The sequence below is a fragment of the Calypte anna genome, chromosome 2 (assembly GCF_003957555.1).
Source record: "Calypte anna isolate BGI_N300 chromosome 2, bCalAnn1_v1.p, whole genome shotgun sequence".
Taxonomy (NCBI): domain Eukaryota; kingdom Metazoa; phylum Chordata; class Aves; order Apodiformes; family Trochilidae; genus Calypte; species Calypte anna.
In genome coordinates, this window is record NC_044245.1 from 122,579,546 (window position 1) to 122,602,204 (window position 22,659).

Below are 22,659 nucleotides of genomic sequence, written 5' to 3' on the forward strand. Positions count from 1 at the left end.
TGCCTTTAAAAGTGAAAATCTGTCTGACATCTGCATATCCTTTTTTTCTGACAACAAACACAACAGAAAATAAAATCCTTCCCTACAGCTTTTGTTCTATAAAAACCTGCACAGCCCTTTCATTGTGTTTTGGGCTGTCTTGGTATCTTCTGAAATTGACATCTTGAGAATGTTAATGCTAGTAGTTAATTTTATCTGTATTCTGCTTTTTTGTTGTTTATTTGGTTTCAGGTTTTTTGTTTTGTTTTTTGTTTTTTCTTGCCTTTGTTCTTTCTTGTTTTGGGTTTTTTTCTTGGATTTTTTTTCTTGCTTTTGGTTTTTTCTTGTTGGGTTTTGTTTGGTTGGCTTTTTGGTTGGTTGTGGTTTTTTTGTTATTTTGGGTTTGTTTTGTTTCATTATTTAGATCAGATTACTGATAAAAAACTTACCCATGCAGGGCAGAAGAATGGGTAGGTATTGAAGGCAAATTGACATTTGAATTACTAACTTACATGCCTTACGAATCAACTAAACTGTAAAAAGATCAGAAAAACTTGGGGTCAGACTTGGGTTCTGGTGATACAGAATATTATTTTTTCTAATTACTGTCTGTGGGCTTTTTGTTGGTTTTTGGTTTGGGGTTTCTCAATACCTTTCCCACTACTGTCTGTGTTACCCTCCTTCCACCCTACCTGCTGTCTGCCAGGACAACTGCATATGTAGTTGCTTTCAGTCTCCTGTCAGAATGATCTGGGTTTAAGTTGACAGGAGCAGGTTTGGGGGGCAGTAGCCTGGGTGGGAGGAGAAATGGGAGATGTTAAGAGCCACAGAGGGCTGTAACATCTTGTATTTGGCTCAGCTACAGTCAGTATCTTACCTGGCTGCAGGCCACCTGTGGAAACTAGCAGGAACTAGGTATTGTACTTCCAGTTCCCAGTCAATATGCAGTTTGTGTCTTTGCTGTGTGGATGAGCTATTAGACATTAAAAATGCCTTTTTTCTTACTTTGAACACATTAATCTAGAAAGCAGATTTTCTAGGTCAGTGAATTTTTCTAAGAATAAGCATTAGATTTAATTATGATCTGCTTAGTCCTGTACTGTGCAGAGGCTGAAGTGTCTGTAGCAACTTCTTATCTCTTGTGGTATCTGTGCCAGTGTTCTTTCATGTTACAGCAGGTCTTCTCTTCAAACTGGGAGTAGAAAGGTTTAGTAGCTTTTATCTACACTATAGACTACAGCTCTTAAGTCTGTTTGGCTCTCTGCCAAGTCTTATACTTAGCTCTAGACCTGTGCAGGGATTTGAACTCCTAAGTACCCTTGAACTTCAATACCAATTAGGAACTTCAGTGTTCCTAATAAACCTCAATTTGTGTTCTCTTAGATGCAGAAAAACTGTGTCAGTGACGGTGTTGTAAATGTGTTCAGCTGGGTAGAGCTCATACTTAGGGTCTGTCTTCCTGTGTGCTTGGCTTGGAGGAAGTTACAAAGTTATTTGTTGCCTATACACAGCATATATGTTATATCTGTGAGCAGTAAAGGCTTGCTATGTTGTTCTTACAGATGTTCCTTCCATGGGGGGGGAAGTGATTAAAATAAATACTTCAATCACTGATCTTGCACTGGTCAATGAGATACAGGACTGTTCTGTTAGAGGGGTAAAAAAGTCTAGTATTTTAATCAGATTATTAAAATAGTTTTATTTTTTTCTCTGCTAGATCCTGGTCTGCTTCAATTTGGAGGCTTTTAGCTTTGATAACATGTCATCTTTGCTCTTGTCCAGAGCTGTACAGCACTACTTCCTCACTAATCCTTTCTTGTGTATTACAGAAAGAAGTTTTACTGCTCACCTCAAAGGAATTTGTAGTTGGCATGTCTGTAGGGTATCTGTCTTCTATTCCTTGAGCTCTTGTGAGATGCCATTGCTGGAGTCCATAGCTCCAAATTAGTGTAAGGAGTTATGTCTTTTGGACACAACAACAGCGATTAGAGTCAGTAATTTAAAAAAATAATCTAAAAACTATTTTCCTCACTACTTTGTTTCTTCAAAGAGAGGAAGATTTACTCCCTTTCCCTTCTTTTCTTTCTGTATCAAAGTAGTTAGGTGGATGGGTTTTCTTGTTCTTTGGCTGCTCAAACTCTGGAAGACCTGGGAGGGCAGTCGTGATCCAGCTTTGCTTACCATTCTCCATTGTGTGTTGGATAGAATAGAATTATAAGCTTCCTATCTATTAATTCCCTTTTGAACTGTTGTCTTATTTGCAGATGAAACCACTGCTACTAACTGTAATACTGCCTGAGCTGTAAATTAAACTACTGTAAATGTCTAATGCTGTGAGGATTTGTAATCTGTACTTTGTTCCAGTAAAACTGTAGGTCACAAGTGTTTCAGTATGCAGCTTATCACTAGCTGAATGAAATTCTGGTGTACTCTGAAAGGATTTTCTTTCCTGAAAAAAAATCTTAAAAAGCAATATAGGGATAAAGTAAAAAGTTTTTAGACTATAAAAAATAGTACAGTACAGACTGTAAAAATGTACCTATTAGCTAGGAAGTCCTTCTCAGACTTTTCACAACAGTGACATTAGGAATCAAGTGTGAATACCTGAGCAATATCCAGACAAATAAAAGGAAATCTGCCTTTTTTCCAGTGCAGCTTGTTTAAAAACTGTGCCTTTGAGGAAAGTAATAGATCTATGACTTCGTGTTTTCTAACAAACTCCTATCTTGGGGATTGAGGGGAAGATTTTTGCCCCACAAATGCAATTTTTGTCAAATGCCTAGCGTGGGTTTCAGGTGTACAATTTATAGTTCTCTGTGATGTGTAAAAATAGCATGGGGTTCACTCATGCAATGCTTACTTTTTACAAAATTACAGAATTTAACAAGCAAGGATCTTTTTAAGGCATTGTTCAGTTTTGAATTACTTTTTTCTTCTAAACTGGAAAAAAGCTGCAAAGACAGCACAAACTGCACAGTTTGTGTAAAGACCAAATGTAAATACAGAAACCAGCCTTTTAAGCTGGTATATTCCATGTAATTATGGTCTCTTGATTTGATGTGGTTATTATAGAGTAATGGAGATGATTGTTCAAAAAAGGATTTAGACACAGCTATAAGATACTTCATATAAATAAGGCTATTCGAAGCACTTAATATACCATTGAGGTATTTTAAGTCAATAAAGAAAATTACACCTTCAGTAGAAAATGTTAGCTCTTGTACCAGCTCGACTGCCTGTAGTGGACCAAGTCAAGTCACTGCACAAAGCAGTTGTGAAGAGAATCCAGTGAAAAATCTTTTAGCCCTGTCATGGAGAGTGAGGGAATAAATGTCCTTACCATAGTAGTTCCTGTAGTATGGAAAAAGGCTTTGAATTTTTGCAGGATGGCGAGAAGAAATGGTGCTGTGAATATTAGTTCAGAGGTCTAATTTCATTGAAATTACGAATGTAGTTTTTTCTTCATTTCAGTAGTTAAAAAATACAAAACTATTTTAAGATCTGAAACTTCTTTTGTCACAGTTTTAAAAAGGATATAGATTTTGCTAAAAAAAAAAAACATGACAGAGAACCCAGGAAGCTAAAGTAGGACTGTGTCTGTACTAGGTACTTCAAGTGACTTCAAGTATGGACTGCTGCCGGGTACTTCAAGTGACTTCAAGTATGGACTGTTGCCAGGTGCTTCAAGTGACTTCAAGTATGGACTGCTGCCAGGTGCTTCAAGTGACTTCAAGTATGGACTGCTACCAGAATCTTGGCCAAAAGAAGCTTGGGAAAATGGCAAGTATATCTGTTGGAGAGGAGGTTGTTTTTTGCCTCTGATAGGGGTTCTTCAACTTCTGTGTCAGTGATGGTAATACTTGATTAATTTGTAAAGATTTATAAGATTAAGTGTTTACATAATCTTCTTCCATATCATTTGCCTTTCTGGGTAATGTAAATAGGATCACTTCCTTCGAGGAAAAAAAAGGAAATAAAATGTATGTAAAAGTGAAACATGGATTATATCAGCTCTTGTATTGTGCCTAAATATGAATATACCAGAGCTCTTTAATCATCTAATAGCTTTTTTTTTCTCCATTTAGTTAGCTTAACTAAACATATAAGTGGGCTTTGAAATTGAACCCTTTGAAGACATGGAGTTAAATATAATTTTTAAAGTGGATCTCGGAGCATACTTGTTGTTATTAAAAATTAAAATTATGTTGCAATAAAGCTTTTTAATTCAGTGCAGTCACAGCTAAAGGCCTCTTCAGTCAAATTGTGTTAGATAGCCTACCCTTTCACACCATGCCTTTTGTAATGGTTCAGGCAAGCAATTATCTGTAATTATTTTTCTGTCTGAAAATGTACCAAAAAACCCATTACATCTAAAATAATTATTGCTAGATCCTTAAAATACATGTTCAATAAACAGACGATCTTAACAACTGGGTGGTAGTAAATGCCTGCCTCTTCTCTCTAATAGTTTGAGCTATTAGTGGGTTGTGGTTTATGGTTTAATTTAAATGTTTTGGGGTTTACAGTGAAAGAAATTGAGTCATCAGAAGGTGAAATTCACTAGCAGGGAAGAGATTAGAACTCAGGTTTTAGGAGACCTGCCTGTTCCTGTGACAGTAAATTCCTTTATGTCATACAGTACTGATGTCTACCTGTCTGTTATATCCTGTTGATGTGCATACAACTGCCGTTTAAAACCTTTTTTTGGGCTTATTTTTGTTCATGTAAGCCATTACATGACACTTTGACATGCAGCTTGTGCGAGTGCTCTGATACACCAAGGCAAACTTCAGAATATTAACAAAATTTAACTTCCATGCTCTGATGGATTTTGAAGCTGGGAGGAGATGTCTTAGATAAGGTGTGCATGGCTGTGCACGTAACACAATTATTCTTGCTTTCTTCCTGCCAGCATGAACATATAATAATAACATGAACGTATAATCATGTAACCTTACCCAGTCCTTTTTCGGTACTTCTAGATGGTAACAATAATGTTTATAAGCTAGCACACCTGTAATAAATTGAGTCAATACCCTATTCTCAAAATAATCCTTTTATACCTGTGCAGCCTTCATGCTGTCACAGCACCCTCTACTTTTTTAATTTTGCAAATAGGCAACTGTATTAAACCTGTTCTGCACTTACTCTTTGAGCAAGCTATGCTACCCTTGGTCCATCAATACGTAAATAGCTTTCTTCCATCATAAGGAAAACGTGCTATTTGTCTGCTTTCAGAAGGTTTTTTTTCTGCTCTTTATTTTTCTTCCTGTCAGATGAAAATAGATTTTGGGTAGAAAATAGCTGTTCATAACCAAGAACTTCCCTTTTTAGCTATTTCAGAATTATGCCATCTCCAACTGCCCTACTGCTTTTGTCAATATTCGTTCTTGCTTAATTAAACTTCCTTTTTTAAATTTGTACATCTTGGCAGGCAATTCCTGCACATGATTTTAAATAGAATATTAAGAGAGAAGATTGTAATTTTCTAAATGCCACAGAGCTAGAGGGTTTCTAATCCAGAGTAAGTGTTTTCCAGTACAGATGACCTCTAGAAAATGGATTACTGCTAACTTACTCTGTTTCATGAAATAACTTATTTTCAAAGAATTGATTCATACTTCTGTAGTAAAAATACCTTGGTTACAAGTAGGTATTTTTCTAGAAGATCATACATGCAGAACCTTCCAGTATTTGTGGTTTCTGCAGGCAGGCATTGTTCCAGTTTGCGTGACAAAAAGTCATGTGAGTGCTTTATTTCTTTTGCACCAGTTTATTTTTGAGCACCAGGCAGAACATATTTCAGTGTTTTTTCTTTTTGTGTTTCATCATATTTTCTCTTGATGGCTTATTTTCTCATAGGTGATTCCTCTGCTTTAATCATGAACAAGTTGAAGTGTCCACACTGTAATTATGTAGCCAAATACAGAAGAACACTAAAGAGACACTTGCTCATTCACACAGGAGTGAGATCTTTCAGTTGTGACATCTGTGGGAAGCTGTTTACTCGAAGAGAGCATGTAAAGAGACATTCCTTGGTAGGTAACTTCAAGAGTGTATGGGTCTTTATGCACTTGTATGAGTGGGTTTTGGTATTTTTCAGATGTTTTGGTAGCTGAGAGAAACACTGTTCTCTGATTTGCCGTAATGTAAATGGTTTTATATTAACCTGAAATTAATGAAGATAACTAACCCTTTGTGATAACTGTATAGCTTATAAATTCTTAATGGAAAATACAGTATCAATTAAGACAGTTGCTGGAAAAGATGATTTGGAAAGTGATGTGATAAAGAGATCACAGAATGGTTTGTGTTGGAAGGGACCTTAAATACCACTTAGTTCCAATCCCTCTGCCATGGGCTGTTACACCTTCCATTAGACCAGGTTGCTCAAAGCCCCATCCAGCATGGCCTTGAACACTTTCCCGGAGGGAGGGGGCAGCCACAGCTTCTCTTAGAGTGTCTCACCACATGTAATAGCATATCTGCTGGTTCTGTAATGCTGCATCCCTGTTTTCTGAGGATACTCTATCATCAGTGGCACAAGAAATACTTTACAACTAGACAAAGCTATAGTATGGTATCTGCTATAAGATTTAGGAAAGAACGAAAAATATCTGAGATGCAGAAAGTAAGCATCCTTCTGAGTTGCATTATAGCAATACCATAATCAGCATTTAAGCTTACCCTGCCCTGTGCTTGTTGCATAACTTGGGATTTGATTTGAGTGCTGTTTATCTGAGGATCCCAAAAGAGTATTATCAGTCTTGTGTATTTTGCAGGTGCTTTGTATCTTGTCTGTAAGGAAATTGAGACTTCGTTGTAATATTTACTATAGGATATCTAAGGTGTGTTTTAGGGGAGTAATAAAAGACAGACCACATTTGTGATGATAAGGTAGTAGCATTTAGCAGCCTTCAGTACCTGAAGGGAGGCTACAAGAAAGCTGGAGAGGAACTTTTTACAATGGCGTGTAGTGACAGAGCAAGAGGTGAAGGCTTCAAACTGTAAGAGGGTGGATTTAGATTAGACATTAGGAGGTGTTGAGGGTGGTGAGACATTGAAACAGGGTCCCCAGCTAAGTTGTGGATGTCCCTTCCTTGAAGTGTTCAGGTCCAGGTTGGATGGGGCTTTGAGCAACCTAGCTCTAGTGGGAGGTGTCTCTGCACATGGCTGGGGGATTGGAACTGGGTGATCTTTACGGTCCCTTCTATCTCAAAGCATTCTGTTTTCTCCAAGCTGTAATATTTAAAAACTCATTTTGGGGCATGCTTTGCAGATACTCAGAAAAGGTTAGCACATGGAATGGAGTAAATTGCACTTCTCCATATTGGTAGCTTTCCTCTGCCCTTTGAGAATCAGTGGAAGTTCCCTTTCCAGCCCTCATGAAGGTGTTTGATAAGTCTCCATAACATCCTACAGTTGGCTCTTCGTTCCTTACTGAGTAGAAAGTGTGGTTGTACGCTACCAAGTTTTAATATGGATGTAGAAAAAAAACTCGTGGTATAAGTTTTCCTAACTTTCCTTTCTAGCTTGTGCTGTCATGAAATAGACATTGTTAGTACTGTGTTAAGAGTAAATAATAACCTGAGGCTATTGTTCAGGTCATATCCTGAAGGGACAGGAGTAGCTATGATACAACCAAGTCTGAAGGACATTTTGTTTTGTAGTGTTGTGTTGTTTAATGCAGTGGTGGAGGTGCTGATGGTATAAGGAAGCTCAGTGACATGGTAGCAGTTAGGTCATGATCACCTTACTGGTGGTGGTACTGGGTGGTACTGTTCAGCATCTCCCAGCAGCTACTCTACTTCTTCCTTTGTGGCTCACAAGAAAAGATGGCAACAGTGGGCTGTAGTCAGTCTGCCAAAAAGGGCATTAGATTTCTGCCCTGTACCTGTTTCTGCTACTGACCAAGTCTTGTAGCTGAAGATTTTTTTCTTCCAGGAAAGGAGATGAAATCGGGCAGAGTGTAACAGAGTGCAACTAACCCTTGCGCTTCAGTTATAGTGTGCCCTTCTTGATGGATTTTTTTTTTCTTTTTATGTTCAGTCAACACCTCAAACATTGTGTTTTGTGTGAAACGTTATCATAAAATGTTTTACTAACAGGCAGCTACTCTGCAACCTGCTGAATAGTAAGCAGGTTGCTTTGTGGGCAGTATCATAAGCAGTCAAAATCCATCTCTATTAGTATTTCTTTGTATTGGAGTATTTTTCAGAGAAGTTAAAAAACAAATTTTTGTTGTAGTAATATTATTAATAGCTCTTTCGTACTATACTCAAATGCAGCCTGGTATGGATATTTTCATCTGTTAATATTTCTCTTCCATAGGTGCATAAAAAGGATAAAAAGTATAAATGTATGGTGTGTAAGAAGATCTTCATGCTAGCAGCCAGCGTTGGAATAAGACACGGATCCCGGCGCTACGGAGTTTGTGTAGACTGTGCAGATAAATCTCAGCCTGGAGGGCAAGAGGGAGCAGACCAGGTGCAGGACACAGATTTCCCTAGGGATGAAGAATATGAGGAAAACGAAGTGGGAGAAGGTGATGAGGAGCTTGGTGATGATGTAGAAGAACAGAATGACCAGACTCGCTGGGATGAATCTGGGGAAGTTTGTATGCCTTTAGATGACTGACAGAGCATATGGCTTCAGGGTGCTGCAGATGGACACTACATGGATTGACTCTTCCACATTTTTGGACTGAAGGCTTGCAAAATATGGTACAGGCTGGGTGGTAGTTACATTGCTGTGAAAAATGTAGGGTCAAAGCCTTATAGTAAAAAAGGATTATTAATTTTTTATGATATTTGCACAGGACTGTACAGCATACAACCATTTGGTTGAATTATACAGAGTCCTCACATCTACAGTCAGTTATCAAAAGAAAAATGTATTTTTTATTATTTATAGGTTATAGCTACTTGGGTCCTATTCAGACATAGTAGTAACTGTACTTATGTTACACATTCATGTATCTGTTAACATGAATGAAGAAAATTGCAACTCTAGTATGGAAAACAAAGACAGCTTTACCAAGTCCACTTATACTTTGTCAGTGAACCAATGAAGCTAATTTGGGCTAATGGCTCTTATTTCTATAAGCATGTCTTTGCCATACAAAACTTACCTCTCCCATACTCTGATAGGTGAAAGCCAATCATTTAAATAAATATGCATTACAGATAATGACAACACCGTAATGAAATTTGATTTTAAAACTTTTGGCTCTGTGCTGGCAGGTGGAATAAGTGAAAAGCACTGGAGAAGTTTAATGATGGCATTAATTTAGTGTCTGTTTCTTCAGTTTTGACTTTTCAATAAAGTTTTTATTGATTCATCAGTTCCAAAACGATCTTGCAGAAGAAATGACCAATAATGACAATAATAAACTGATCAGAGCATGGGTAACTCTTCTCCCAGTTAGTCAAAAGAGATAGTAATACTAAAAGGTATCTGATGTAATAATGTTTCCTCCCTCCTCCTCTAAGGCCCCACTCCTCAAACTTTTTGACTTCCGTGGTGTATACCTCAGTCCCACAGAATAAAAATACAAGGAATGGAGAAAGTGTCATATTAAAACAACTTTCTGGTTGGTAATTTCTTACTTGTCCAGTTTTTGGCTAGTTTATGTGATGTGAGTTGGACACTAGGCCATTGTGCCCATCGTTCGTCATTAAAATGAACATAGACTGTTTTCTATTCTTTTGTACTTAATGGGTTGTTGCTAGTGTTTATTATAAACCAATTATATTTGTCTTGTTGACTTAATTTGCTGGAATTATTTTTTTTTAAGAAAAACAAAAAGTCCAAAGCAAAATAATTCTCTTTGAGTTGTCTGCTTTTCAGGGTGATGTGCTCCTTACACTCTCTATTTCAAATTTTCCAAGAGGCATTGGAACTTGAACTTTTGTAGCCATGTGGATTTTTTTCCTAAGCTTGTAATCTCATACCAATGATTTCAACCTCTTGCATAGGGAGGGGAGGGCATTACACATTCATCTTAAACTCCTCTGTTGTCTAGCCTAAGGCAAATTAATTCAGGCAATTATTGGAACAATACAGCTGATGTACTATCATGTCACTAGTAAATAAGCAGAGCATTTATCATGACACATAGCTAGGCCAGTGTGACAGTACTGTACAAAAAACAAGCGAGGGTCACCATATTTTTCAGCTTTGTTTAATTTTAAAATGAGTATATTTTTCCTATTTTATATCAGGTAACTAAATTATGCTAGTTGTTGTGGGTAACTTTGAACTATGCTTTGACGGACAGACTATTAATGGTGCTCCATCTGATCAAAGTTGGTATGTTTTTAAAGAGACAAGCTTTACTGTTGTCCTTTACATCAGTAGAACAGTAACATAATGTTAAGACATTGTTTTCGCTGACTGAAGATGAGAAAAATTTGAACTACAGTTATATGGGAATTAAAATGCTTTTTTTTATCATCCACTCGTTTCATTGGTAGTTTCCACATCATTGTAAAGCTGACAGACAATTAGTTTTTTGCGGGAGGGTGGGGTGCCTTTTTTTACACTGAAGAATACATCTTATTGTTCTAGACTGAAATGAGTAATGTGTATTTCTGGTGGGGTCCAAAGTAGAAATTAGTTGGGCAAAGATGATATGAATGAAAAAGTATTTTAAACATTAAAGTAATGGTCTGCTTTGTGAATATGTAAGTATAGCATAAAGATTTTTCCATCCCATTTATCCCCTTTTAAAACCATAGTTTACAATTGGTAGATCTGTTCTATATATATAAATATATATATATATCTGAAATTCACCTAAATCTGCTTTATTAGAATACTGTTCACTTAATGCTTAGAAACTGGACCTGGCTCTACATTTTTAATGTATTTTCTCTTTTGTTTTTGTTTTTGTTTTGTTTTTTTTTCGAGGGGAAGGGGGAGTTTGTTTTGTTTTGTTTTTCCTCAAGGTATGAATTTATTCTCTTGGAACTGAATCTTCTTTTACTACTTAAATCATTTATGTATATCTGGTAAATTATGACCAAATTTGTTGTTAGACTGCATACAGTAAATTGAAATATACACTTGGTACACTACAGAATTGTTGTGCTTTTGTTCTGGTTAATTTTGGAAAAGCAGGCTTTAATAGAAATTAGTGTTATTTATAAATATTCAGTTATTATTCACTGGCCTTAATATTAATTTGCAATGTGACAATCATTTCCTTGGTAATACTTAACAGCTTGCCTTTAGAAGTTTGGAGGGATTGGAGGGAGGGGGATGACCACTGAAAGGTCATCCTAGCTCTTTAGCAAGTGATGTTGAAATAGTTTAATGGAATTCCACTGTTCTTGCGTTGGAGAACCAAAATAATCTGTTTAGGAGTTCTGAGCTGTTTATTCAGAAATTATTTTAAATACATTGCTTTAATTGGGAAGCTCTAAATTAATAAATTTCCTAAGAATTACCTTAAAAGGGACAACTCAAGTTTCTTTACTGTTATAAAATGCAGGAAAATATTTGTTTGCACTTCAAGTTGTTTTCCTCTTAAGAAATGCTGCAGCTATGCTGTAGTAACATGGCAGTGAAGTTTAGCTTGTCTAGTTAGGAGTTGGGGTTATTTTTTTGTTTGGGTTTTTTCTTCTTTCAAAAGAAAAAAGATGACTGAATGTCTTCAAACAGTTAAAAGATAGCCAGAGTTATCTTGGGAGTAATGCTACAGGAGTAGCTTTACGAAGAGAATAATGTACATTATGAAAACAGACAAACAGAATTCTAATGCTGGGATTCCACCTTTCTGCTCTTCAAGCAGTGGCAGCTGTCTTTCATAAATAAACACAGAGCATTTCTCTGGCAAGGAACTGTGATGCTGCACAAAATTAATAAATAAATTTATTTTGATTAGAAGTCCCTGTCAAAATAGGTGTGATAAAAAGAAGAGGTTGTCTTGTGCCAGTGTTACTACAGTGCAGTAGCAGGCATTTTCCAAATGTAATGTCAGAAGCATCTTGCAGTAAAAATGCCTTTTTTTTTTTTTTTTTTTCCCTCCAATTGTGTGGAAAATGTTTATAGTTCAGTGTGCAAACAAGTATTGTAGTGAAAGCATTTTCTGAAACGAAACCAGTTCTTTAAGCCAGAAATGGTACCTGGTTGCCAACACAGAGGTGCACCCTAAGAGTTGAAATTGCTGTTCCCCCTGGTATAACCCAAGGTTCTTGAGACATGCAGATGCACTCAGGTATTACTGCCTGCCCCTCTTCTGTAAAGAATGAGTCTAACCAGGTGAAGAGAAGTTTGAGGCCAGGACACTGGCATGTGGTAGGCATTTGGTTGTGGGTCACAGCAGTAATGCTGTTAGTAGAAGATGCTTTCTTTGCCTGGCTTTAAGTTGGTAATGCTTTTTAAGAAGATTTCTTTAAGGAGGCCAGTTCTCTGTGGTTTGCTTGCTTTAAGTTTTGTTTCACTTGACTTTCCTCGTTCTTGCCACCCAGTAACACAAGTCTCCACCTATTCTAAAGTATTTCTCCAGTCTGCTCACGCCACACAGATGCAGGATTCACTTTGCAAGAACTGCACATTATTGGGTGTTTTGTTTCACTTTGCCATATTTAAATGGCTTCAGAAGAGAGAGAGAGAAATAAAGTGTGTTAATTGACAGAACCATGAGCCTGAAAATCTCGTTGTGCCAAAAGGTGGAGAAAAAAAAGAAAAATGTCAGGCTTTTGGATTTGAATTGTTACAGGTGGTCTGTTTTGCTTCTTGAATGCTTTGGGCAGTTGTCACTGTATTTCTCTCTAGCAGAATTTGGTGACCACCTTCTGATGAAGCAACTGTGTAAGAAACACAGTTTTTAATTTACTCAGTGTCTCCAACATTATGGTTCAGGCTCTGCAGAGGTAGTACCACTGAGTAGTTTTCTGTATATGTTTTGCCATTATGTTTCTGTATATGATGCCTTTTTTTGGCATCCTTCTTCACTGTGATCTGTTACCCACTTTTTATTTGATACATGTTTGTTCCTTAGAACTGAGGTTTGCTTTTTATATATTTTCATAGCACATTAATGTGTTTCATTAAACAGTATGGTACAGGTCAAATATTGACACGGGATAAAAAAATGCTTTCACATAGCATCCTTCAACAAACCTGATAAAATAAGTCTTCTGTAATAAAGAAAATACAGGTTTGAAGTCCAGAGGTGGGGGTGTTGTTGAGCTGAACCTGTTGAGATGTTGGAGATCCCACATGTAATTCACTATGGGGTTTTATAATACTTTTATGTGGGAAGAAAAAAAAAAAGTTATAAGGATCCTATGACTTAAATTGGGGAAAAAATACTTAAGTACATTGTATTTAACATTGCAACTTGAAGCAAATGTTTAAAATAAGTTACACATGTTTGGCTTACCTGAATTGATTTGGATTAGCTACTTCAGAATACAGACATAAGTAATTCCTCAGTAACATATTGGCATGTAAACTTAATTTCAATACTTCTAATACTATGTGCACCAGTTTTTAAGTTACCATACTGCAAATAAATTTTTAAAAATAATTAATTCTACCTATCTACCTATTTTTATATGTGCCCTGGCTTCTCCTCTGCAGAGAGATTTCTTCAGATGGGTAACTATTAAGATACAATCTCTTGCTGTAAATTACTTAATTTCTACTATGGTCTTAGAATTTATAGAAAATTGAACCTTTGTTTGTTTGAAGTTTGTATTTTAAACTTCACTCATAATAAGATCATTGTTAAGATAAAGTTTCTGAAAACCAGCAACCTAGATAAGATGTGTATACCTAAAACTGGACTTTAGACAAACCTTAGCACAACGTTTTGCTGATCACTTAGGAGATACTTTCAACACAGTCTGGTCTGTACCAGAAGGATTGGATCCCCTCTGAGTTGCACAGTGTGAACCCAAAGCTTTTGTACTTTGTTTCCTCTGGTTGGTGCAACCAATATGAACTGTTCTGGAAAAATGCTTTCACCTGGATTTCTTAAAAAGCTGTTTGAGTGAACAGTGCTGGACCTGGGTTTGAACTGATCCGTTGGCTTCTGTTCTCCTCCTAAATGAGTGCTGTTATTGGTGGGTTATGCACAAGTGGGTTTCTTCCATTAATGATGATCAGACCCATCAGCTCTTTTCAAGGATTTGAAAACTTTTGAAATTTTGCCTTGTAGAGAAAATATTTAATTCCTTACCCTGGATAGGCAAGTCTGCTTGTACATCTTGACTTGGATTCTAGGAGATGCTGAGGCCTCTGTCTGATCAGCTTTTCCTATTAGCTTGCTCTGCATAGCTTTCTGTCTGGTACCTGGGTAAAGAACATAAGAAAATTGTCTTGTGGGGAACAGTAGCTCTGGCTTTGGGGGAGCCTAGAAGATTAACTTGTAGGCCTATTGAAAGAACTTATGCACTGTTAAATTTATCTGAATGGTGTTTCTCAGAGAATTCATTCAAGACTTGAATCTATTTTCAGCTTGTTAATAAAGTGCTGTGTAATGTTTTCTCATTAAGTGTATGTAATTACCATGTTTGGTCTAAATATATTAGCAAAAGAGCTTAAGATTCCACAGAGTAGTGTTAACTTTGTAGCTAGAAAGCAGCAGGAAAAGAAAAATGTTTGTTAAAATTGAGCAAATTTGATCTAATTAGGTAAGAATTAACATTGGCAACCAGTTGGAGAAGGGTAACTGCAAAGCTTGTAATTAAAAAAGCCAGTGCTGAATGAAATGGTCAGTAGCTGCTTTTTAGTGGACCTGAAGTCTTAGCTGCATTCATCAAGGACCAGAAAAGATCCTTATCTTTGCTGCATGGTTGAGCTGATGTTGCTGTAAAACCCTTAACTCTTGAAATGCTGACCTTCAAAGGGTAGCCTGACCATCAGGTCAGCCTCTTTCTAGCCCTTCAGCTTGAGAACACCAGGGGAGAAGACAGCCCCAGTCACTTTCAAGTCAAGGGGTTTTTGAGCATGTAAGTGATTATACAACCTCAATCCATTTCTTTCCCAAATTCATGCAGTAGAGGCATTTTATTTTCATTTTATTCCAATATTTTATGGATACTAGATACCAAAATTGTCAACCTCCAACTCTGAACACACTAGTAACTCTTAAACTCCCTAGTCTGGAAGGCTTGCTTTTATCAGTCGTTATGTGCTGTGTTCTCCTGCGATCCTGTCTCCCTGGCTTACATCTTGCTCAAACAAAGTCTGAAGCTCCAGCTCCTGGGTATAGATTGCAAAATGCTATCAGTGAAGTTTTTTTGCTGTGTTTCTCTGCTGAAATGATCTATTAAGTAGATATTTTTCTCAAGGAATACTGATTAGTGAGTGACCTGCAGTGGTGTTCATACCATCTTTCTGCAAGTTCTCTGCATCCACTCGAAAAATCAGACTGCTGAGGTAAAAAAATACAGTATCAGTGTCTATGCATTTTTCTGATTTTTCTCAGAAATCCAGGTTAACCGGGAAGAGCGGGAAGGTTTATCTTTAACCTCTGCATAATTGGAATTTAGCAAGTTAATTGCTTTTAAACCTTACAGAAACTTGGATGGCATGATGTTTAGAGCTGCGTGGGATATGTAACATTCTGGCTGAGCTTGCAAAAGTTACCACTGCTGTTTAGTTGTGTTCTTTCAGAACTATTCAAGTTGTAATCTCAAAGTCATCTGTACTGTCATACTTCTAACATAATTTACACCTTCAGAGTACTGGCCCACTTTCAAAAAACAGCAAGATACAAACATGTATGATGCACACAGAGAAGTTATAGCTTCCATCAGGAAAGAGTTACTGATTACTTTCTCCTAGAGTCCTGAAATGATCATTTTTACACCCTGGAAGATGTGGAAAGGAGCCCGCTGTATACTCGGAGTGGAAAAAAACCTGTAAATCTGCAGTAAACGGGTGTATATTCATACTGGGAACAGACTTCCCCCCCCCCCCTTTTAATTTCGTGCACCTTCCTCTGAAGCATTTTAGTTTTGAACGCTGAATAGAAGTATAAAGAGACCACTAGTTGGTCTCAACTCATAGGGTAATTTTGGTGCTTATAAACCATTTAAGTTAATGAAAACGTGATTTCACTGTAGTGCTGCACACCTTCAAGTTGTCTTTACTTTCAAGTTGTTTCTGTTTGCACTGCTTTAATAATGGCACCTATTAGAGTGGTGATTACACTGATCACACTGCTTGATAGGGCTTTTTAAAAGCTCTTTTGTTCTACATTTGTGGTGTGTCCCGCTGGGTAATCTCAGGGAGTTTATATTGTCCAACATATGTCCTGTAATTTATTTTTTTCCCCCTTTTTGCTGAGATACTTCACAAAGCTCTCCTGAAGCACTGTGAAGAACGCTATTCCAGAGCCAAAGTACTGATTACTTGTGTAAATCTGTGGTGGTTAATGAGAAATATTGGAAGTTCCTCTTCTTTGATGTAGGTTTAAAAAAGAATCTAAAAGTGAATGTGGTTTTAAGTTACCACATCAGATGATTTAACTTTAGCATATACTCATTGTGATGGATGGTGACTCATTTCTTTATCATCACAGGCTAAATCTGAAAACAACTGTTCTCTGAGAAGCATTTGTACCTCTTTATCTTGCACAAGATCCACTTGTTTCTCTTCACAGGCTGGAATGTGCTTCAGGTGAGCTTGTCATTATCTTATTCTGTTACTGGCTCTGAAGTGATTGTTCCTCTGGGTCCATGGATGACTTTGCTGGAGATGGAAAAGCTCTGCAAAGGAGTTCTGTAAGAACTTAATGGAAAAGAGGCACTGGGTCTGCTCAACCTGAGTGAACAGTTGCAGAGCACACTTGATCTTTCTTGGTGCACTCATCATAAATAAGAATTAAACAATGGGAAAGGAATCATGAAGGTACATAACACTACTGTCTTCTGCTGGGCTTGGTGGAGCTTTTTTGTGATGCTGCCTTGCTTTTACTGATGGTGATTGGCTTTCCCCACAGCTACTGAAGGTGGAACAGTTACAGTCAATATTCAGAGTGAATGCATCACAGACATAAGCCAAACAACTCTAACAGTAGATTGCCTGCAAATTTGCTGTGTCCTTGTGGTGTGTCCTGAAAACTGCTAGCAGGCCTGAATATTTAATAAACTATTTGTAAGCAAGTAAACAATAGTTTTTAATTTTAGATTTTTATGCCATTCTTAAAATATTTAGGTGAAGTGTCTTTAAATGTAGTTCAGGGGGTTTTATGTAACCAGTATTTGGAACTATGTCTCACTAACTGTAAATTACTGCGAGCCATTTGTATTTCTGTAACTTGACAGGGGGCTCTCAAAGCAACATGTTTAAGATCAACAAGTAACCATGTGGTTGCTGGAGCTGAGATGGAACCTGCCAGTCAGCTCTGGAGCAGGGAATGGCAGGAAACAACGGAAAATATCATGCGGGGGGACCCTCAGCTTTGGCACAGCAGGGAGGAGGACCCCTGCTTTTAAGAATTCCTTTCCCAGGAATTAGATTTATGTACTTTGGAAGGCGGAAGGACTGAGTCAGCCCTGCTGGAATTTGAACTTTTGTGCTAGGGCGCTCAGATACTTCTAGTCTTAGTTTACACCGCATCCCTTTTAAGAGGAATAAGTTTTTTATAGTATGTTGGAGCATTAAGGCTGCAACCTGTTGTTACCATGTGAAGGTCAGATTTAACTGGCCCTTAATTTGATGTTTAATTATTCTCTTGAAAACTGCTTCTACATAAGAATTTGAGAATCCCCTACTTGACACCCTGTGTGTGTAGTCAGTATTTTAAGCAATTGATACATAAAAGATAAAATAGGCCATACCTTTTCACATGCAAGAAGGGTGTTATCTTTCATCTTGCAGTTGTTGCTTCAGACAAGGAAGCTTGAGCTCATGTTGCCTTCCCTTGTTCCTGTATGGAGCCTGGTTAAGAAATTCACTTTGAAATGCAGCCTCCCTCAGCTGCATTTCCTGTATCATCTGAAACATCAAACTCCTCACACCATGTTTAGCTGATCTGCTAAGCACGTAAGTTTAAACTTTATATTTTTTCTTTCAAAAAAAAAACCCTAAAAACCAGCCCAACTGCTCTGTGTTTTTCAGATGCTAGAATAAAGGTTGTTCCTGACCATTTCACTTCTATGTTCAGGATGGTGAAAGCAATATCTTATTAATGCATTTAATATTAATATAATATCACCTTTGCCTTGAAGCAGTCTCTGGTGGTTTCATGCTGAGGGAGTGCCTTCAGGCACAACTGTAACTATGAATAAAACATGGTACAGAGCACAGCTGAGTTAAGGAAATGCCATAGATCTTTCAGGCAAGTAAAGAGGAAGAAATGAAGGAATGGCTAAAGCTCAAGCTGCTAAGTGGCAAACCTTGCCAGGCAGCCTTGTGCCATGAAAAGCTTTTCTCACAACACAGTCGTGTCCTTTCCTATTTGCTCTCTTCCAAGAAGCAATGCTCCTCTGCCTCTGTAGCATGTGGTTTTTGCCTTAGTGTCATCTCTGAGGGACAAAATTCAAGCATATCAGGTGTCCCACTTTCTCACCAGGGAAAGGGTTTTTCTGTTGAGCTTGCTGTGATTTAATTTGCACCTTTATTTAAACAGTTGAGGGAAGAGTGTGATGATTGTTGAAGCCTCGGCTATTTAGTAAACTGCTACAAGAAATTGTGTGTGTTCAGCTTTTCAAATTTTGATACCAAGCTCTCTCTCACCTTTTAACAGAGGTCACATGTTATGTAGGTGATGCAGATGACAGGCTCAATATTGACAGATTTTGTGTTAAGTTTGTACTCTCACTCTGTGTTGGTTTGCGAGGAGTTGGTGACTGACACGACTGATTCACAGTCTCCCCTATCATCCACTGTCATCAGCTCCAAAGCAAAGGGTGGGGATTCAATTTCTGACTCAAATCCTTTTTATGATGTTTGCCAGCTAAGCTGCCGGTGCTAGTAAGCTACTTTACACTTAAGCTTTATCAGTTTGCTACTACTGTTGTTTAATCTAAGTAAACTACAAATCAGCCTTGTCGGATCAACGTGATTTAGCAGAAATAACGAGGGAATCAGCACAGATGCTATGCAAAGGACAAGTCTGCTTTTTCTCAGGTCTAGCTTGTTTAGAAATTACTGTACTCTGACAGGTATTTTCAGAATAATAAAAAATATTTTCTGAAAATTTATCCATGTCCAGTTTCTCACATGGTGGTGATAATATTTTCTTGTTTTCCAGCAAACTATAAAACTAATCAAAACATTTTGACTTAGTGTTCCCTTGTCCCATTCATCCTTACTTCAGGCTGAGTGAACATGCTTTTAAAAAGGACTCCTGTTGAGTTGCCTTATAGCTTGCAGCACTTCAGACAGTGAAGGACCAGTGCCCTTTGTTAGGCGTCTACAATCCTTTCCCATTCTGTTGCATAGATGTTTTTCATCAGCAGAACATTGTTTTTTGGCCTTTTTTCTGGTTATTTAGTTTTGGTTTGGGGTTTTTATGGCTTTCTAGCTAAATATGTAAACATAATTAAGAACAATAAGGTATTGTTCTGAAGTATTGCATGAATTGCTCTCATTAAACTATAAAGTTTGGATCAGTTTTTTTCACCTTGTTGAAGCAGGGAAGTGCCATTCATTACTCAGCACAGTAAAAACAAACAAAAAACCAAACCGAACAAACCAAAAAAACAGAAAAAAACATGAAACAAGCAAACCCTGGGCTTGGGCATTTTCCTAGTATTTTCTAATGTTTTGGTCTGTATCTGCATGTTAATAGGACACAAACCCAGAGCTGACAGAAGAGATGACAGAGCAAAGGCAATTCAGTTTTCCAGGTGTCTTTGGTCACTGGAAAAAAACATGACACTGAGACTGGCACTGGGACAAACAGCAAGGGTTTTCAGTCCAGTTCCTATTAGAACTCCACACCCTACAAGACAGTCATCTTTGCATTATTCTGGGCTGTTTCTGTGCTGACAAGACCAGAAGACTTGAGCTATCTTGTGTCTCCTGAGGTGCAAACATTTCAACTTAAGCTGATGAAGTAAATTCATCTGAGTCCTTGAATTAGTTTGGATCAGAAGATCAGTTCTGAAGCAGAACTTTCCACCATCCCCACTTGCCTGTCTTTAGTTTATATTGCTGAGTACTCTGAATGCATGGAGTTACTTTTTGGATGAAATTAGAAGACATACTTCAGGAGTGCTCCTCATGTGCTTCAGCCACTCAAGCCTCACTGTCTGTGGGACCAAATTAGAGCTAATTCAAAGGAAACTTTTGTTGAAATGTGTCAATTCTGGACAACAGTTCTCAGATCTGCTTTTATGGAATGATGGAACTTAAAGACTTGGCCAAAGCAGTGTTACCCCCCAGCTGCAGTGCTTTTGCCTGGAGCAGTTCTACCAAAGACCAAAATAAGGGGACACAGAATTTTTTGGCTTCTAAAGTAATTACTGAAAAAAAGTGATTTGCAAACCATGACAATTGCTGGCAGTTTTTCCTACCCAGGGTCTTTAGCAGTGTGATGTTGCACAGGATGGGAGCTAGAGTTTTCCTCTCCTGCTGATGAAGCAGTATCTGCAATCTTGAACATTTGTATTTGTTTTCTGTGTTGCTTCAGTATTCTGCTGTTGCTTCATTATATTTTTATGAAGCTGAAACCAGCAAAGTTTCTTTACATCATAAAATCTTTAAGTTCCCTTTTAAAACTGTTCTGGTGCAGCATAGTGTGTTTACTGGAAGTGCCAGTGCTGACAGCAGGATTGGTTTTCTGTAATTCGTGGATGTGATTATTGTGACCTTTTTCTAATATGGTAGAGGGGAAAAGGACAGCCTAGAGCTTCCCAGGTGCAACCCTGTTCGTGGGGTATTGTGATGGTTGCTGAACATCTTGCTGAAAAAAAGCTGTACAGGCACTGGCTAGCACCACAATGCGAATACTTAGGTAGCCATTCTCCATTGCTGCATGTTAAAACACTTCATGAAACTGCTCTGACTGAACACAGGACCAAATTATGGTACTTCCCTTTGCCCTGCCATCATTTTTGGTTTGAGGTTTTTTTCTGGTTTTGCTTCTGCCAGCTGTGGAAGCTGTGTCCAGGCGAGTTGTGCACACACAGATCTGCCTGATGTGACTTGAGCTCCTGCTTTGCTGTTTAGCACAGGACAGTTTGGGGGGGAAGGGGAACAGAAATAATTGCACAATAAATTGTAGGTAGAGAGCTAAAGCTGACTGAACTCAGCAGCTTTTTAGTCCTCTACTTTTGACTGAACCTGCCTAGAATCATTTTATATATATATATATATATTTTAATCTCTTTAAGAAAAGACAAGTAACCACTGCTTTTTATATAATTTCCGTTGGAAAAAATAGCACTTTTAAAACAAAACTTGTTTCTTCATATTCTACGAGTTTCAATAGCTAGGTACTTAAAGTATTCTGATAAGTCACCACCTAACAAGACTGCATTTACATATGGCAAAACTCACTCAGAAGCATTTTACTGTCTATCGTTCTACCACATTAAGTGCTTGATCAATAGCATTGATTTTGATCACAACTTTACATTTGTAAAAGTTACAGTTTGACATGCACTCGTTACTGTTTATGAAGCATATTCAGAGTGGAAAGTGGTAATGTGAGAAACTAAGCTATACTTATTTTTTGTGTGTGCCCAACTGCTTCAAATGTAATTGCATGTGCACATAACAAGGATTAGCTTGGAAATCAGCTTTCTAATTATTCTGTTATTCAAATAAATCACTAAACTTTGGTCATGCAAAGTGACAAACTTCGTCAACCAGATTTTCCAAACATGTTTTAAATGTGTAGCAACAAATTAGCACTTGGGAAAATGAGAGTGAGGGGTAGAAAAATATCCCATGTTTGCAATTGTATTAGAATGTGTCAAAGAATGTTAGAGAGTCTTTTTTTAATTCACATTTAAGAGTGAATTCTATTTTAACAACTAGCTTATTTCAGAGAGAACTATCTTCCTGAAATCCCACTTAATTCCCTTTCAAGCATCTCCTTAGAACCCACTTGATTTAGATCCTTGTCAGGAAGTAGGTGCATTAGATTTGATTTGCAGCAATCTGCATAGCCCCAGTTACACATGTCAAAATGAAGTAGCAGCAAGATCCCATTCTTTGTCCACCTTTTTTTGTGTTTGTTTTTGTAAATGACCTTGGTGAAATTACAAAAAAGTTTATAGTCTGCTTTTCCACCCAGAGCCAATATTGACTTTAAAGCTCCCTATGTCATTGAATCACACTATTGTAGTCCTCTGTTCTGTGCTGTCTCGTACTCTTCCGCCCCTGAACCCCTAAGCTCTTTCAGGGAAGTTTGGTGTATAACGTGTTGCTCTTATGCTCATATTTATGCAGCTGCCTTTGGTCACTCTTGGAGAGCAAGTTTCTAGGTAAGATCTGTCCCTTCAGCCTGAACCAGGATGGCAGGGTTTACTCTCACAGCACTTGGCATGACTTTGAGTGTCATCAGCACTTCTGTCTTGTGACAGACTCTTTCCAAATAGTTTCACCTCTCTGTACTTAATTATCTTACTTAATACACACATTCATATTAATAAAAAATTGATCCTCTGATAAATAAAATGCCTTTGTGGTGGCCCCATGTCTGCAGAATTATGTATGAGTCCTTGGCAGAGTTGGCAGATGCTCTCACACGTTTGATTGTCCCTA

At 37.6% G+C, this 22,659-nt stretch overlaps 1 protein-coding gene across 1 annotated transcript in view; it reads left to right on the top strand.

Moving 5' to 3' along the window:
- ZBTB10 (zinc finger and BTB domain containing 10) overlaps nucleotides 1-11,055 on the top strand; it is a 29,801-nt gene extending 18,746 nt beyond the window's left edge. The window contains exons 3-5 of the mRNA XM_030445940.1: nucleotides 3,586-3,759; nucleotides 5,842-6,017; nucleotides 8,311-11,055. Coding sequence (XP_030301800.1) covers nucleotides 3,586-3,759; nucleotides 5,842-6,017; nucleotides 8,311-8,616 — 656 coding nt within the window. The 3' untranslated portion in view covers nucleotides 8,617-11,055. The remainder of the gene's footprint in view (nucleotides 1-3,585; nucleotides 3,760-5,841; nucleotides 6,018-8,310) is intronic.
- The last annotated feature ends 11,604 nt before the right edge of the window (nucleotides 11,056-22,659 follow it).